The 17,112-nt window shown below is 39.1% G+C and overlaps 1 protein-coding gene across 5 annotated transcripts in view; it reads right to left on the bottom strand.

The window, feature by feature from the left end:
- Nucleotides 1–17,112, bottom strand: part of APOOL (apolipoprotein O like) — a 99,243-nt gene that overhangs the window by 26,393 nt on the left and 55,738 nt on the right. For all 5 annotated transcript variants that reach the window (XM_049873277.1, XM_049873276.1, XM_049873278.1 and 2 more), the window contains one exon: nucleotides 10,949–11,053. In XM_049873277.1, coding sequence (XP_049729234.1) covers nucleotides 10,949–11,053 — 105 coding nt within the window. The remainder of the gene's footprint in view (nucleotides 1–10,948; nucleotides 11,054–17,112) is intronic.

A 17,112-nucleotide genomic window follows, 5' to 3' on the forward strand; every position in this document is an offset into this window, starting at 1 on the left:
AGAGCTAAATGGAACAATTTGGATGAATCTCAGGAATATAATGTTGAGCAAAAAGTTAAATTGCAGAAAATTACATGCAAGTATGTTTCCATTAGTTTATAGTTCACATACATGCAAAACCAAAAATATATATTTTGTTACTAATATAGACATATAAAGTAAATCTATAAAATAAAGGAAGAAAACAATAATCAAAATTTAGGGTAAAGGTTACCTCTAAAATGACAGGGAGGGATGGGAACACAGATAATTTTGTTTTCCTTTTCCTTTAAGCTGGGTGATAGGTACATGGTTGTTCATCATATTATTATGTTTTTACACCTTTTAATATACTGAATACACATCCTTTTGATGCTAATCAATTCTTAATAAAAACAAATTTAAAACATAAAAGCACTATTAAAGAGTTTAACCTGGTAAGGTCTTATTTCCTTAAGGGAAAAAAAAAAAAAGCTATTTTTTAGGTTAGGCTATATTTTAGGTATTTTAAAGGTTTGGGGTATAGAAACTTTCTAGGAAGTATCATAAAGACATAATCGGTGGAGAATCAAGTTTACCAATCAACAGCAAGTGAACTAAATCACCAGTGGCTTTGGATTATTCCTACAGCAATAGCAAACATGAGACAGTACAGGTTTCGTGAAACTCTTCCAGAAGTGGGTCACAAAAGCCTTGTTTTACCACTAAATGACCATTTGCTACCCATGATAAGATTAAAGAGTTAATGCGTGGATATAAATTCACCAAGTTAGCAACTACGTGTAATTAGGAAGGTCAGAGGTGTATTTTTATATAAAAGACGTATTTTTAAAAATATAAAGCAAGCATAATGCATGAAGGAAAGTTCCCCTGCTCCTCTAGAAAAGGGGCATGTATGTGAATGCCTGGGCATTAGAACGGGGAAAATTATTTACTTATATATTTGTCCATCACATCCCCAGCCTTTCTATTTTTGAGCCTAACTGAATTCCAAGCTTCACTAGGCATTTACTTTTCTTATTCTCTCCCCTATTCCTATCAAAACCTGGTGATATTTCATTTACACCACAGTATACATTAGATTTCACCACGTGTCTGGCAGTTTGTCGTACTGTGGTGGCTTGGGTGTTGCAGTGATGCTGGAAGCTTTGCCACTGGTATTTCAAATACCAGCAGGGTCACCCTTGGTGGACAGGTTTCAGCCGAGCTTACAGACTGAGACAGACTGGGAAGAAGGACCTGGCAGTCTACTGAAAAAGCTGGCCAGTGAAAATTTTATGAAGAGCAGCAGAACATCGTCTGGTATAGTGCCTGAAGATGACCCCTCAGGTTAGAAGCAACTCAAAATATGAATGGGAAAGAGCTGTCTCTTCAAAGCAGTTGTTGGCTGTTGTTCAGTGCCCTCGAGTCAGTTCCAACTCACAGTGACCCTATGTACAACAGAACAAAACAATGTCCAGTCCTGCACCATCTTTACAATGATTGTTATACATGAGTCCGTTGTTGCAGCCACTGTATCAATCCATCTGGTCGAGGGTGTACCTCTCCTTTGCTGACCCTCTACCAAGCATGATGTCCTTTTCCAGGGACTGGTCACTCCTGATAGCATGTCCAAAGTATGGGAGATAAAGTCTTGACATCCTCGCTTCTAAGGAACATTCTGGCTGTACTTCCTCCAAGAAAGATTTGTTCGTTCTTCTGGCAGTCCATGAGATATTCAATATCCTTCACCAACACCACAACTCAAAGGCATAAATTCCTCTTCAGTCTTCTTTATTCATTGTCCAGCTTTTACATGCCTGTGAGGCGAATGAAACACCACGGCTTGGGTCAGGCGCACCTCAGTCCTTAAAGTGACAACTTTGCTTTTCAATACTTTGAAGGGGTCTTTTACCCAATGCAATGCATCCTTTCATTTCCTGACTGCTGCTTCGATGGGTGTTGATTATGGTTCCAAGTAAAATGAAATCCTTAAAACTTCTGTAATTTCTCTGTTTATCATGATGTTACTTACTGGTCCAGTTATGAGGATTTTTGTTTTATGTTGAGGTGTGATCTATACTGAAGGCTGTGGTCTCTGATCTTCATCAGTAAGTGCTTGCTTCAACTGATCTTCATCAGTAAGTGCTTGCTTCAATTTCTCTTCACTTTCAGCAAGCAAGGTTGTGTCATCTGCATACGCATGTTGTTAATGAGTTTTCCTCCAATTCTGATGCCCCATTCTTCATATTGTCCAGCTTCTCATATTATTTGTTCAGCATACAGATTGAATAAATATGGGGGAAGGATATAACTCTGATGCACAGCTTTCTTGACTTTAAACCACGCGGTATCTCCTTGTTCTGTTCGAATGACTGCCTTTTGGTCTAAGTACAGGTTCTTCATGAGCACAATTAAGTGTTCTGGAATTCCCATTCTTCCCAATGTTATCCACAATTTACAGTCAAATGCCTTTGCATAGTCAATAAAACATAGGTAAACATCTCTCTGGCTTTCAGCCAGGATCCATCTGACATCAGCAATGATATTCCTTGTTCCACATCCTATTCTGAATCTGGCTTGAAATTTCTGGAAGTTCACTGAGGATGTACTGCTGTAACCATTTCTGAATGATCTTCAGCAAATTTTTACTTATATGTGATGTTAATGATACTGTTCAATAATTTCCACATTCTGTTGGATCACCTTTCTTTGGAATAGGTACAAATATGGATCTCTTCCAGTTGGTTGGCCAGGAAACTGTCTTCCAAATTTCTTGGCAGAGATGCATGAGTGCTTCCAGTGCTGCATCCGTTTCTTGAAACATCTCAGTTGGTATTCTGTCAATTCCTGGAGGCTTGTTTTTTTGAGAATGTCTTCATGCAGCTTGGACTTCTTCCTTCAGTACCATTGGTTCTTGATCATATGCTACCTCCTGAAATGGTTGAACGTCTACTGATTCTTTTTGGTACAGTGGCTCTGTGTACTTCTTCCACCTCCTTATGATGCTTCCTGTGTCATTCAGTATGTTGCCCATATAATCCTTCACTATGCACCCTGAAACTTGATTTTTTCCTTCAGTTCTTTTAGCTTGAGCAATGCTGGACATGTTCTGAACTTTTGGTTTTCTACTTCAGGTCTTTGCACATTTCATTATAATACTTCACTTTGTCTTCTTGAGTAGCCCTTTCAAATCTTCTGTTCAGCTTTTACTTTCATTTCTTCCTTTCACTTTAGCTACCCCACATTCAAGACAAACATTCACTGTCTCTTCTGACATCCATTTTGATGGTTTCTAGCATTTCTGACTTTTTAATGGCCTCTTGGTTTTGTCATGTATGATGTCCTTGATGTCATTCCACAACTCATCTAGTTATCAGTCATCAGTGTTCAATGTGTCAAATCAACTCTTGAGATGGTCTCTAAATTCAGGTAGAATATACTCAAGGTCGTACTTTGGCTTTCCTGGACTTGTTCTAATTTTCTTCAACTTCAACTTGCGTATGAGCAATTGATGGTCTGTTCCACAGTCAGTCCCTGGCCTTGTTCTGACTGACGATACTGAGCTTTTCCCTCATTTGTTTCCACAGATGTAGTCAATTTGATTCCTGTGTATTCTACCTGGTGAGGACCAGTATTGTTACCGTTTATGTTGTTGAAAAAAGGTATTTGCAATGAAGTCGTCGTTGGTCTTGCAAAATTCTATCACTTAATCTCCATCATCATTTCTATAACCAAGGCCATATTTTCCAACTACCAATCCTTCTTTAGTTCCAACTTTCGCATTTGAATCACCAGTAATTATCAATGCAACTTGATTGCATGTTTGATCAGTTTCAGACTGCAGAAGTTGGTAAAAATCTTCAATTTCTTCATCTTTGGCCTTAGTGGTTGCTGCATAAATATTATATCGCAGACAGTGTTGCACTTCAGAATAGATCTTGAAATGTCCTCTTTGACGATGAATGCTATGCCATTCCTCTTTGTTATTCCTGGCATAGTATACCATATGACTGTCTGATTCAAAGTGGCCAACACCAATCCATTTCAGCTCACTGATGCCTAGGATAGTGATGTTTATGCATTCCATTTCATTTTTGACAAATTTAAATTTTCCTAGATTCATACTTTGTACATTCCACATCCCAACTATTAATGGATGTTTGCAGCTGTTTCTTCTCATTTTGAGTCATGTCACATAAGCAAATGAAGGTCCCGAAAGCTTGGCTCTATCCATGTCATTAAGGTTGACCCTACTTTGAGGAGGCAGCTCTTCTCCAGTTGTATCTTGAATGCCTTCCAACCTCAGGGGCTCATCTTCAGGCACTATATCAGACAATGTTTTGCTGCTATTCATAAGGTTTTCACTGGCCAATTTTTTTCAAAAGCAGACTGCTGGGTCCTTCTTCCCAGTCTGTCTTAGTCTAGAAGGTCTGCTGAAACCTTTCCACCAAGGGTGACCCTGCTGGTATTTGAAATACCAGTGGCAAAGTTTCCAGTATCACAGCAGCACGCAAGCCACCACAGTAGGACAAATTGACTCAAAGTAGAGTTGACCTTAATGACATGAGTGGAGTCAAGCTTTCAGCAAATGAAGGTGGCACAACTCAAAATGAGAAGAAACAGCCGCAAACGACCAGTAATAATTGGAACATGGAATGTATGAAGTATGAATCTAGGAAAATTGGAAGCCATCAAAAATGAAATGGAAGGTATACACATCAATATCCTAGGCATTATTGAACTGAAATAGGCTAATATTGGCCATTTTGAATCAGATAATCACACAGTCTACTGTGCCAGGAATGACGAAGAGGAATGGCATCACATTCATAGTCAAAGAGAACATTTCTAGATCTATCCTGAAGTACAATGCTGTCAGTGGTAGAATAATGTCAATACGCCTAAAAGGAAGGCCAGTTAATACAACTATTATTCAAATTTATGCACCAACAACTAATGCCAAAGATGAAGAAACTGAAGATTTTACCAATCTCTGCAGTCTGAAATTGATCAAACATGCAATCAAGATGCACTGATAATTATTGGTAATTAGAATGTGAAAGCTGGAAACAAAGAATAAGGATTGGCAGTTGGATAATATGGCCTTAGTGATTCAGATGGCCCCTGAGATTGCATGATAAAATTTTACAAGACCAACGACTTATTCATTGCAAATACCTTTTTTCAACAACATAAATGGTGACAACACATGTGGACCTCACCAGATGGAAAACACAGGACTAGAATTGACTACATCTGTGGAAAGAAATGTTGGAAAAGCTCAAAATCATCAGTCAGAACAAGGCCAGGGATGAACTGTAGAACAGACTCAGTTGCTCATGTCCAAGTTCAAGTTGAAGATGAACAAATTAAAACAAGCCCACAATAGCCGAAGTACAACATTGAGTTTATTCCACCTGAATTTAGAGACCATCCCAAGAACTGATTTGATGCACTGAACACTAATGACTGAAGACCAGATGAATTGTGGAATGACATCAAGAACATCATAAATGAAGAAAGCAAAAGGTTATTAAAAAGACAGGAAAGAAAGAAAAGACCAAAATGGATGTCAGAAGAGACTCTGACAGTTGCTCTTGTATGCAGAGTAGCTAATGTGAGCAGAAGAAACGATGAGCTGAACAGAATATTTCAAAGGGCGGCTTGAAAAGACAAAGTATTATATATAATGAAATGCAAAGACCTAGAATTAGAAAACCAAAAGGAAGAAAACGGTCAGCATTTCTCAAGCTGAAAGAACTGAAAAAAAAATTCAAGCCTCAAGTTGCAATTTTGGAAAAAAAAAAAAAAAAATTTTTTTTTTTTAATGGGCAAAGTATTGAATGACTCAGGAAGCAACAAAAGAAGGTAGAAAGACTACACAGAGTCAATGTACCAAAAAGAATTGGTCGATGTTTAATCCCTTCAGGAGTTAGCATATAATCAAGAACCGATAATACAAAGGAAGAAGTCCAAGCTGCCCTGAAGGTACTGGCAAAAAACAAGGCTCCAGGAATTGACGGAATACTAATTAAGATGTTTCAAGAAACAGATGCAGTGTTCACTCATCTACGCCAAGAAATTTGTAAGACAGCTACCTGGCCAACCGACTGGGAGAAAGCCATATTTGTGCCCATTCCAAAGAAAAGTGATCCAACAGAATGTGGAAATGATTGAACAATTCCATTTATGTCACACACAAGTAAAATTTTGCTGAAGATAATTCGGAAATAGTTGCAGTAGTACCTTGACAGGGAACTGCCAGAAATTCAGGCTGGTTTCAGAAGAGGATGTGGAACCAGAGATATCACCGCTGATGTCAGATGAACTTGGCTGAAAGCAGAGAATTCCAGAAAGATGTTTACCTGTGTTTCATTGACTATACAAAGGCATTCAACTGTGTGGATCATAACAAATTATGGATAACACTGCGAGGAACAGGAATTCCAGAACACTTAATTGTGTTCATGAGGAACCTTTACATAGACCAAGAGGCAGTTGTTCGAACAGAACAAGGGGATACTGAGTGGTTTAAAGTCAGGAAAGGTGTGCGTCAGGGTTGTATCCTTTCACCATACTTATTCCATCTATGTGCTCAGCAAATAATTTGAGAAGCTGGACTCTATGAAGGATTGGAGGAAGACTCATTAACAGCTTGCGATATGCAGATGACACAAGGTTGCCTGCTGCAAATGAAGAGGACTTGAAGTAATTACTGATGAAGAGCAAAGACTATAGCCTTCAGTATGGATTACACCCCAATATAAAGAAAACAAAAATCCTCATAAATGGGCCAATAAGCAACATCATGATAAATGGAGAAAAGACTGAAGTCATCAAAGATTTCATTTTACTTGGATCCACAATCAACACCAATGGAAGCAGCAGCCAAGAAATCAAACGATGTGTTGCACTGGGCTGAGCTGCTGCAAAAGACCTCTTTAAAGTGTTGAAAGCAAAGATGTCATTTTGATAACTAAGATGCACCTGACCCAAACCATGATATTTTCAATTGCCTCACATTCATATGCATGCGAAAGGTGGACAATGAATAAGGAAGACCAAAGAAGCATTGGTGCCTTTGAATTATGGTGTTAGCGAATAATATTAAATATACCATGGAGTGCCAGAAGAACAAACAAATCTGTCTTGGAAGAAGTACAAGAGTGCTCCTTGGAAGCGAGGATGGCGAGACTTTGTCTCACATACTTTGGATATGCTATCAGGAGGGACTAGTCTAGTCCCTAGAGAAGGACATCATGCTTGGTAAAGTAGAGGGTCAAAGAAAAAGAAGAAGACCCTCAATGAGATGGCTTGACACAGTGGCTGCAACAATGGGTTCCAGCATATCAAACATTTTGAGGATGGTGCAGGACCGGACAGCGTCTCATTCTGTTGTGCATAGGGTCACTTTGATTTGGAACTAACTCAACGGAACCTAACAACAACAACGTACTTGAAATTAAAGAAGAGGTTCTTCATCTGAGGTCTATTGTAAGCGAAATTTTATGTATGCACTTTTCTAGGAAGAGCATCAGATTCTCAAAGAGGTCAAAATGGTTAGGATCCAGTGCTTTAAAGCATTTTCCTTGTTAGAATATGAGCATTTAGGAGTAACTGAAAGGTTTATGGTAAAAGGATTTCAACGTTACTGTGAGTTTTTTTTTTAAGAATCGGCCAAAAAGCTGTTACAATAGTCTCCGCTGAGGGAAGCGCATTGCCACTATGAACTGAAGACTCCGGGCCACTTACTGTATAAATGCAACTTGTTTGTATTTGATTAGGAATTATGATTAGATTTGGTAGGCTATAAAACCACATTTAAAATTAAATAGACTCCAAATAACTAGAACTTTTAAATCAATATTTTTCTTCTCATTTCTTGGTAAAAACAAGTCAAACTCACATCAAAGAGGTATTTAAAAAAAGAAGCTTCCAGGGATGTCTGTGGTTATTGATATACATGTAAAAAAAGAAAAAAAAGTTTTTTTTTTTTTTTAATAGCCCCCCCCAAAAACCAAACCCACTGCTGTCGAGTCGATTCCAACTCATAGCGACCCTACAGGACAGAGTAGAACTGCCCCATAGGGGTTCCAAGGAGCGCCTGGCGGATTTAAACTGCCAACCTCTTCATTAGCAGCCGTAGCACTTAACCACTACGCCACCAGGGTTTCCACATGTAGCCCAATTGCCAATATTTCAGATCTGAGTACTCCAAATTTCATGGTTTGAAAAAAAAAAAAAAAAAAAAAAGACTGCCCCATGGCCTGGCAGACCTTTCTGGAGTATATGGATACTTAAGGAGCCCTGGTGGCACAATGGTTAAGTGCTTGGCTGCTAACCAAAAGGTTGGCGGTTTGAACTTACCAGCAGTCCATGGGAGAAAGATGTAGCAATCTGCTCCTGTAAAGATTACAGCCTTGGAAGCCCTATGGGGCAGTTCTACTGTATCCTATAGGGTCACTATGAATCAGAATTGACTTGATGGCACCTAATAACAACAACATGGATACTTTTGAAAAAGATGTTTACTAAGAAGAGTTGAAATAAAAAAAAGATTATCTGGTTAGCCTCAAGTTTACCAGAAGACTCAATTAACTAAACATCTCATTCATAAAGTGTTCTGGTTTATAGAGGCTTTATTGTAAATAGTTTTAAACGGATGTATAACTCACTTTACACAATAAAATTTCCTTGAAATGTTCCACCTAAATCACATTTTCATCCGTCAGAAGGTCTAAGTTCCTCAAGTAACAGATCCTGTCTTACATATCCTCGTGAATAGTTCCTGGCACAGAATTCGCAAGCGACTTTGTTGAATAAGTTATTCACTTATACTTTAAATGTACTGGGGAATATAAACATATAACAAGGAATTCTGTGTATCCTATAATACATTAAAGAGCTTAATTTTACTTTTAAAATTCAGAAATATGTAAATTCAGCTATTTGGGCCAAATACTAGTTACCAATCGTCTCACCTAGAGTTTGAGCTGTCCAAATATGGGAGTGTCAAGCTAGGCTTAAAAATATCACCCCTCTAAGGTTAAATTTCTCGAATAATTGTAGGTCAGAAGGCACAAAATATTAATACATTTCCTAGACTAATATGCATAAAGGTGGTATTCACTCTTTCAACAAAAAGAATTTACTGAGCTCCTCTGGTGTGTATGAGGCACTGTTCTAAGCACTGGATAATGTTTTATAAATTTTCATTAGCAGTTTAGGGTAGATTCACTTCCCTACATGCTTGCTGACTCCTGGTATTCTCTTTCTCCCTCTTCTTGTTTAACCTGAGGAAATAACTACAGATGTACAAAAGATTTAGATAAAAAGTGGTTCATTAAAGCACTGACTACAATAGCAAAATAATTGGAAGCTTTCTAAATTTCCAAAAATTCATGAAAATTGTACATTTCATAATGACATATTCATACAACAGAATACTTAGGCCACCATTAAGAATTCTGGTCAATGTCATGCAACCAATTAGTGGTAAGGACAGGATTCTGATCTAGGCCTGTCTTATTCAAGTATATATTACTAAGCAGATGATTAGTATATAGGTATTTCTTAGGGGTGACTTGAGGCTAGAGAAGATAAAAGTATAGTGGTGGACAGAAATGGTAACCAAAATTAGATCTCAACAAGTTGGCATGATGGGCCAGATCAACAAAATAAAATTTAAAGAAGCATAAATGTACCTGAAACTGAGTTTAAAAAGTCCAAATGCACAAGTAAAGATTTAGAGAAGACACAGCTTAATAAGTAATAAATAAATAAATAGCACATGTAAATGATTTAATGAATTTTACAGAACTGCCAAGTTCAGTCTGTCAAAGTTTGATTACGATCAAGGATGATTATGAGCACTCAAAAACAAAAATAAATACAAAACAAATGTGACTTGGGGCAGCATAAACAGAAATATAATATCTAGAAGAAGGGAAGTCAGAGTCTGATTCTATCCCGCAGTGGTCAAAATCCTTACACCTGAAGAAAAAACATTAAGCATCCTGAACACGTTCGCTAGAGAATAATCATGATAGTGAAGAAGTCAAAGCTATGCCTTATGAGGAATGGTTAAGGCAACGAATAGGCTTGTGTAGGATATACTACTTTAAGTATTAGTTAATGAAAATAGCAATGATATCTGAGACGAGAATTTTTCTATATGGCACCAATGCAAGAAATGTAAGGCCAATGGGTAGAAGTTATTAAGAGACAGGTTTGTGTCTGATACAAAGAAGGACTTTAAGATGAACTAGAGCTGTCAGAAAACATAATGGGCTGGCTTAGATTCCTTTACCTAGAGTTTTATTCATGTAGAGGATAAACTGCCACTTAGTGTGCATATTGTAGAGGGGATTATGGTACCATGTTTTCTAGGATGAACTAGAAAACATCTAATTAGGGTCACTTCCAAAACTGAGATCTTAATGATTTCCTTGAACTGACGTTTCCTAATATGAGGTGTACCTGTATTAGTTTTTCAAGACAAAAAAATCAGCCTTCCTAGAATTTCTAAGATACTACACTACTTATTAACTAATAAAGGTCTTTCAGTCATTAAGAAAAATCAACTGTTTTCCATCGGAGCTAGAATTTTAGATGTTTGGGTTAAATATAATACAGTGTTTACTTTGAGATACCTTATTAGTATTTCTCTGAACTTATAAAATGTGCCTAACAAATACTTTAAAACCATTTTTGATGAATGTTGCTGTTAATTGCTGTCAAGTCGACTGCAACTCATTACAACCCCATGTGTGCAGAGTAGAATTGCTCCATAGAGTTTTCAAAGCTGTGACCTTTCAGGAGCAGATTGCCAGGCCTTTCTCCCAGGGTACCTCTGGGTGGGTTCAAACTGCCAACTTTTCAGCTAGTAGTCGAGCACTTAACTATTCACACCACCTGTAACAAACTCACAGCTTTTCCATCATCTTTATCTCATACAAAATTCACAAACCTGTAGTAGGCAAATTACCTGCTCTGGTTTCACTAGCTGCTTTCTGGGATCCTCTTCTTTGGCTGTACGGACACTTACAGATGCACATATCAGACCTGTAGGCAAGGTTGTCAGCTTTCCCATCTGGAAAGATACATCAAAAATACCTTTTTAATTGAAAAGCTTCCCATCTTACATTTCTTGATAAATTTTGGGGATATCTGAAGAACACTATTGGTTTCATTTAAATAATTTAAAATTAAATTTAATCTAAACTCAAATCAAATTTAAACTCAAGCACTACAAATTATATATTTTTATGACATAGTTCCTAAAATTCTCCTCTGGATGACAGAGTACTATTTTCACCTGTTAACAACCTACTTCATACAAAATAAATACCATAATGACAAGGTGTCTTAGTCATCTAGTGCTGCTATAACAGAAATACCACAAGTGGATAGCTTTAACAAAGAGAAATTTATTTCTTCACAGTAAAAGTAGTCTACAAGTCCAAATTCAGGGCGTCAACTCCAGTAGAAGCCTTTCTCTCTCTGTCGGCTTTCTCATCAATCTTCCCCCGCACTAGGAGCTTCTCTGCGTAGGAACCCTGGGTCCAAAGGACCTGCTCTGCTCCCTGCACTTTCTTGGTGCCATGAAGTCCCCAACTCTCTGCTTGCTTCCCTTTCCTTTCATCTCTTGAGAGATAAAAGGTGGTGCAGGCCACATCCCAGGAAAACTCCCTTTACATTGGATTAGGGAGGTGACCTGAGTAAGGGTGGTGTTACAATCCCATCCTAATCCTCTTAACAGAAAATTACAATCACAAAATGGAGGACAACCACACAATACTGGTAATCATGGCCTAACCAGGCTGATACACACATTTTTGGGGGGACATAATTCAATTCATGACACTAGAAAATTGAATTTACAATTTGAGGGATTAAATGGAATTGATCATGGTATTTGTACTATGCTGAATAATGACCCCCAAAGATATCCAGATCCTAATCCCTGGAACCTGTAAATGTTACCTTGTACAATAACTAACTTTACCGATGTGATTAATTTAAGGATCTTGAGATGTGGAGATTATCCTGGGTTATCTAGGCAGGCCCTAAACGCAATTACAAGTGCTCTTAGAAGAGGGGGCAGAGAGAAATCTGGAAGAGAAGAGAGAAGGCAATGTGACGACCTTAGGAGAGAGGGCGATTTGATGATGCTCCATTGTGGGACTTTAAAGATGACGGAATGGGCCACGAGACAAGGAACACAAGAAGTATAGCTCTAGAAGATGGAAAAGGCAAGGAAACAAAGTCTCTCCTAGAGCCTCTGAAGGAAGAGTGGCCCTGACAAAATCTTGGTTTTGGCCCAGTGAAACTGATTTTGGACTTCTGATCTCCAGAACTTAAGAGAATAAATAGGTGTTGTTTTATGTCATCATGTGTGTGATAGTTCGTTACAGGAGCCACAGAAAACTAATACAGTATTCACTCAGTTCGCAAATATTAACTGAGTGCCAACTATGTGCCAGACCCTGGTTTAAGTGCTGAGGATTCATTAGTAAATAAAACAAAGATACCTGTTTTGATGGAGCTGACATTCTAGTAGAGAGGAGATAGGCAATAAACACAATAAATACATGGTATATTACAAGTTGATAAATGCTATGGAAGAAGCAAAACAGGATGAGGGTGATCTGGAGCGCTAGAGATGCCAGGTGCATCTTGAAATATAATTTTTATTTAGATTATTTATGGATATAATTTCCTTCTATTTTAAATGCTTGGCCCCTAACTTTTCAAAATGCATTCCTTTTAATCTATTTCCTGCTTAATCTAAAGCCAAAAGTGACCTTTGTTTTGAATATAACTTGATGTGAATTAAGAATGCAAGAAATAAGGGAGGAACAAGACGGCGGTGTAAGCAGTCACACACTCTTGCCCCCGACAACAATTCTAGAAGAAAACAAGCAAAAATTGATGAAATTGATAATCTCAGATCTCTGGATATCAGTTAAAGGGTTGGAGGGCCAAAATGAACAATGAATCAAGGAAAATATAGCACAGATGACGGGATAGCGGAGGTCCACCAAGCATCCTCGCCCTACCCCTCTTTCCAGTTTAGTGTGTCCACCTTGGGGAAGCTACAGCTGGTGCTCTCAGGCAGGGAGCCCATGGTTGCAGCAACATAGAGGATGCATAGCGGACCAGAGGTACTAAGTAATCAGCACTGTGATAGAAGGGTAGTGCAAATGGGGGCTCCTGAGCAGTAAAGCTAGGGACAGAGAGGCTCTGGGAGCACAGCGCAAGCCAGAACCCCTAAGCAGGCAGATCTGGGATAGAACAGTGTGGCATGCTCAGTGTCGCCTGGAGTCCCTTTGAGTCCCGGGAGGTAGAAGTGTGGTGAGTGCAGCATAGGCCAGACTTTGTGAGTAGTCAGACCCAGGACAGAGAGACAGAGTGAACACAGCACAGTCTGGAAAGCCTGAGCAGACAAACCAGGGACAGGGAAACATGCTAAGTGCAGCAGGGGCTAAAGTTCCAGTGAGTCCTGGAAAAGAACATCACAATGAGTAGAGTGCGAGCCTGAGTTCCTGATCAGCAGCGAGGACATGTAGCGAATCGGCAACAGCTGCTGCTTTTGGGGTGGGACTTTGAGACTAGTGTTGCACAGCCGATGCCACCAGGAGAGGAGGCTTGTGGTGAGTCTGCAACAGATGCAGCTCCTGGTGGTGTGGGGACTGAGACCACAGTTATATGACCAGTTCTCACAGGGGGGAAGATATGCGATGAGCAAACAGAGACAGATGGCAAACCCAAACAGGGGTGCAGACACTAGAGAGGCATAGCTGGCACCCCTGGGGGCAAGGGAAGTCTGGTTTTCCAATATCTGGTGGTGAGGCAACCACGATAGGTTGCTACAAGCCATAGAGTTTGGGGTTGCGTAGTACCGCCAGCACCTCCAATCAAGGAACCTGTAAGTGAAGCAGTAATGTCCAGTACTCATAGGCAAGGAGACCAGTAAGGAAAGTACAATGACAGGTACACCTACATGGGAAGTCTGGAGCTAAAGAAGAGAGCCACAACCTCCAATAAGTTAAAATAATAATAACAGTAATAAAGTAGAAGAGCAAACCCTAGGAAAGGGGGAGAATCTCTAGAGCCACCAGAGTAAAATATTTTAATGTCCTGAATACAATAAAAAAAGAACAAAGCAGATGAAGAGGCAGGCAGAAAAGGATAGCCCAAACAAAAGACTAAAAGAAGGGGATAGAAACCATCCAAGGAAGAACAGTTAATGGAATACCAGACAAAGACTTTAAAGCAACAGTAGCAGGCATACTCAAACAGTTAGAGGAATACACGGAAAAAGAGCTAAAGGAAATCAGGAAAACAACACACACACACACACACACACAAAGAACTTCAATACAAAGATAGAAATGAAAAAAAAACCCAAAACCAGAAATACTGGTGCTGAAAAGGTCAATAACAGAAATGAACAATTCTCTGAAAGGGCTCAAGAGCAGATTGGCAAAGAAAGAATCAGCAAACATGAAGATAGAGCAATTCAGAATATGCAGCCTGAGGAACAAAAAGGAAAGAGAATGAATAATAATGAACAAAGCCTAAAGGAGCTCAGAACACCATCAAGCAGAATAATGTACACATTATTGGAGTCCCAGAGGAGAAGTTACAATATTGAAGGATTCTACGGGGAAAATATTAAACAATGCAGGAAGAATCAAAAGATGGAAGGAATACACTGTCATGTACCAAAAAGAATTGGTCGATGTTCAATCATTTCAAGAGGTAGCATATGATCAGGAACCAATGGTACTGAAGGAAGAAGTCCAAGCTGCACTGAAGGCAATGGCAAAAAACAAGGCTCCAGGAATTGACAGAATACCAGTTGAGATGTTTCAACAAACAGATGCAGCACTGGAAGTGCTCACTCATCTATACCAAGAAATTTGGAAGAGAGCTGCCTGGCCAACTGACTGGAAGAGATCCATATTTGTACCCATTCCAAAGAAAGTGATCCAACAGAATGAGGAAATTATGAACAATATCATTACTATCACATGCAAGTAAAATTTTGCTGAAGATCACTCAAAAGTGATTGCAACAGTACATCAACAGGGAACTGCCAGAAAGCCAAGCCAGATTCAGAAGAGAATGTTGAACAAGGGATATCATTACTGATGTAAAATGGATCATGGCTGAAAGCACAAAATACCAGAAAGATGTTTACCTGTGTTTTACTGAGTATACAAAGGCACTCAACTATGTGGATCATAACAAATTATGGGTAACATTGCAAAGAACAGGAATTTCAGAACACTTAATTATGCTCATGAGGAACCTGTACTTAGACCAACAGGCATTCGTTTGAACAGAACAAGGGAATACAAGAAATGTGTGCCTCAGGGTTGTATCCTTTCACCGTGCTTATCCAATCTGTATGCTAAGCAAATAATCTGAGAAGCTGGACTATATGAAGAAGAGCACAGAATCAGGATTGGAGGAAGACTCATTAACAGCGTGCAATATGCAGATGACACAACTTTGCTTGCTGTAAAGTGAAGAGGACTTGAAGCGTTTACAGATGAAGATCAAAGACCACAGCGCTCAATATGGATTACACCTCAACATAAAGAAAACAAAAATCCTCACAAATGGACCAAAAAACAATATCACGATAAACGGAGAAAAGATTGAAGTTGTCAAGGATTTCATTTTCCTTGGATCCACAATCAATTCCCATGGAAGCAGCAGTCAAGGAATTAAATGATATATTGCATTAGGCAAATCTGCTGCAAAAGACCCCTGTGAAGCGTTAAAAAGCAAAGATGTCACTTTAAGGACTAAGGTGCACCTGACCCAAGCCATGGTGTTTTCAATTGCCTCATATGCATGTGAAAGCTGGGCAATAAATAAGGAAGACCAGAGAAGAATTGGTGCCTTTGAATTATGGTGTCGGAGAAGAATATTGAATATTCCACGGACTGTCAGAAGAAGGAACAAATCTTTCTTAGAAGAAGTACAGCCAGAATGCTCATTAGAAGCAAGGATGGCTAGACCGTCTCACATACTTTGGACATGTTATCAGGAGGGATCAGTCCCTGGAGAATGACATCAAGCTTGGTAAAGCAGACAGCAAAAAAGAGGAAGACCCTCAATGAAATAGATTGACACAGTGGCTGCAACAATGGGCTCAAGCATAACAATGATTTTGAGAATGGTGAAGGGCTGAGTAGTATTTCGTTTTGTTGTATGTAGGGTCACTATGAGTTGGAACCAACTCGATGGCACCTAACAACAAGAGAAAAGAGACAAACATGGATAAAAAGAATTTTGAAGAAATAATGGCTAAAATTTTCCCAAATCTGCCAACAGACACAAACTTACACATCCAAGAAGCTTAAGGAACTCCAAGTAGTATAAATCCAGTAAGAGCCACCCCAAGGCATATTACAATCAAACTCTTGAAAAGCAAGTAAAAAGAGAGAATATCGAGAGAAGCACGAGAGAAGAGATAAATAACATAAAATGAGTCCTCAATAAGATTAAACCAAAAAAACCAAAAGACAACAACAAAAAAACCCTCAGACCCACTGACATTGAGTCAATTCTGACTCATAGTGACCCTACAGGATGGAGCTGAATGACCCCCATAGGGTTTCCAAGGAGCGACTGGTGGACTCAAACTGCCAACCTTTTGGTTAACAGCCAAGCTCTTAACCACTGTGACACTAGGGCTCCTCAATAAGATTAAGTGCCAGTTTTTCCTCAGAAACCATGTACGCAAGAAGACAGTGGGATGACATGTTTAAAGTGCTGAAGGGAAATAACTACCAGTCAAGAATACTATATCCAGTAAAACTGTTATTCAAAAATGAGGGCAAACTTAAGACATTCCTAAACAAAAGCAGAGGGAATTTGTAACCACTAGACTGAACCTGGAGCCCTGGTGGCACAGTGGTTAAGAGCTCGGCTGCTAACCAAAAGGGTCTGCACTTTGAATCCTTGAGTCCTGCACTTTGAAAAGGGTCTGCACTTCGAATCCTTTGAGTCTTTGGAAACCCCATGGGGCAGTACTACTCTGTCCTATAGGGTCACTAGGAGTCAGAACTGACTTGACGGCAATGGGTTTAGACAGATGCTACAAGAAATACTAAAGCAAGTCCTGCAGAA

Source organism: Elephas maximus, chromosome X (genome assembly GCF_024166365.1).
Source record: "Elephas maximus indicus isolate mEleMax1 chromosome X, mEleMax1 primary haplotype, whole genome shotgun sequence".
In the NCBI taxonomy this organism is placed as follows: domain Eukaryota; kingdom Metazoa; phylum Chordata; class Mammalia; order Proboscidea; family Elephantidae; genus Elephas; species Elephas maximus.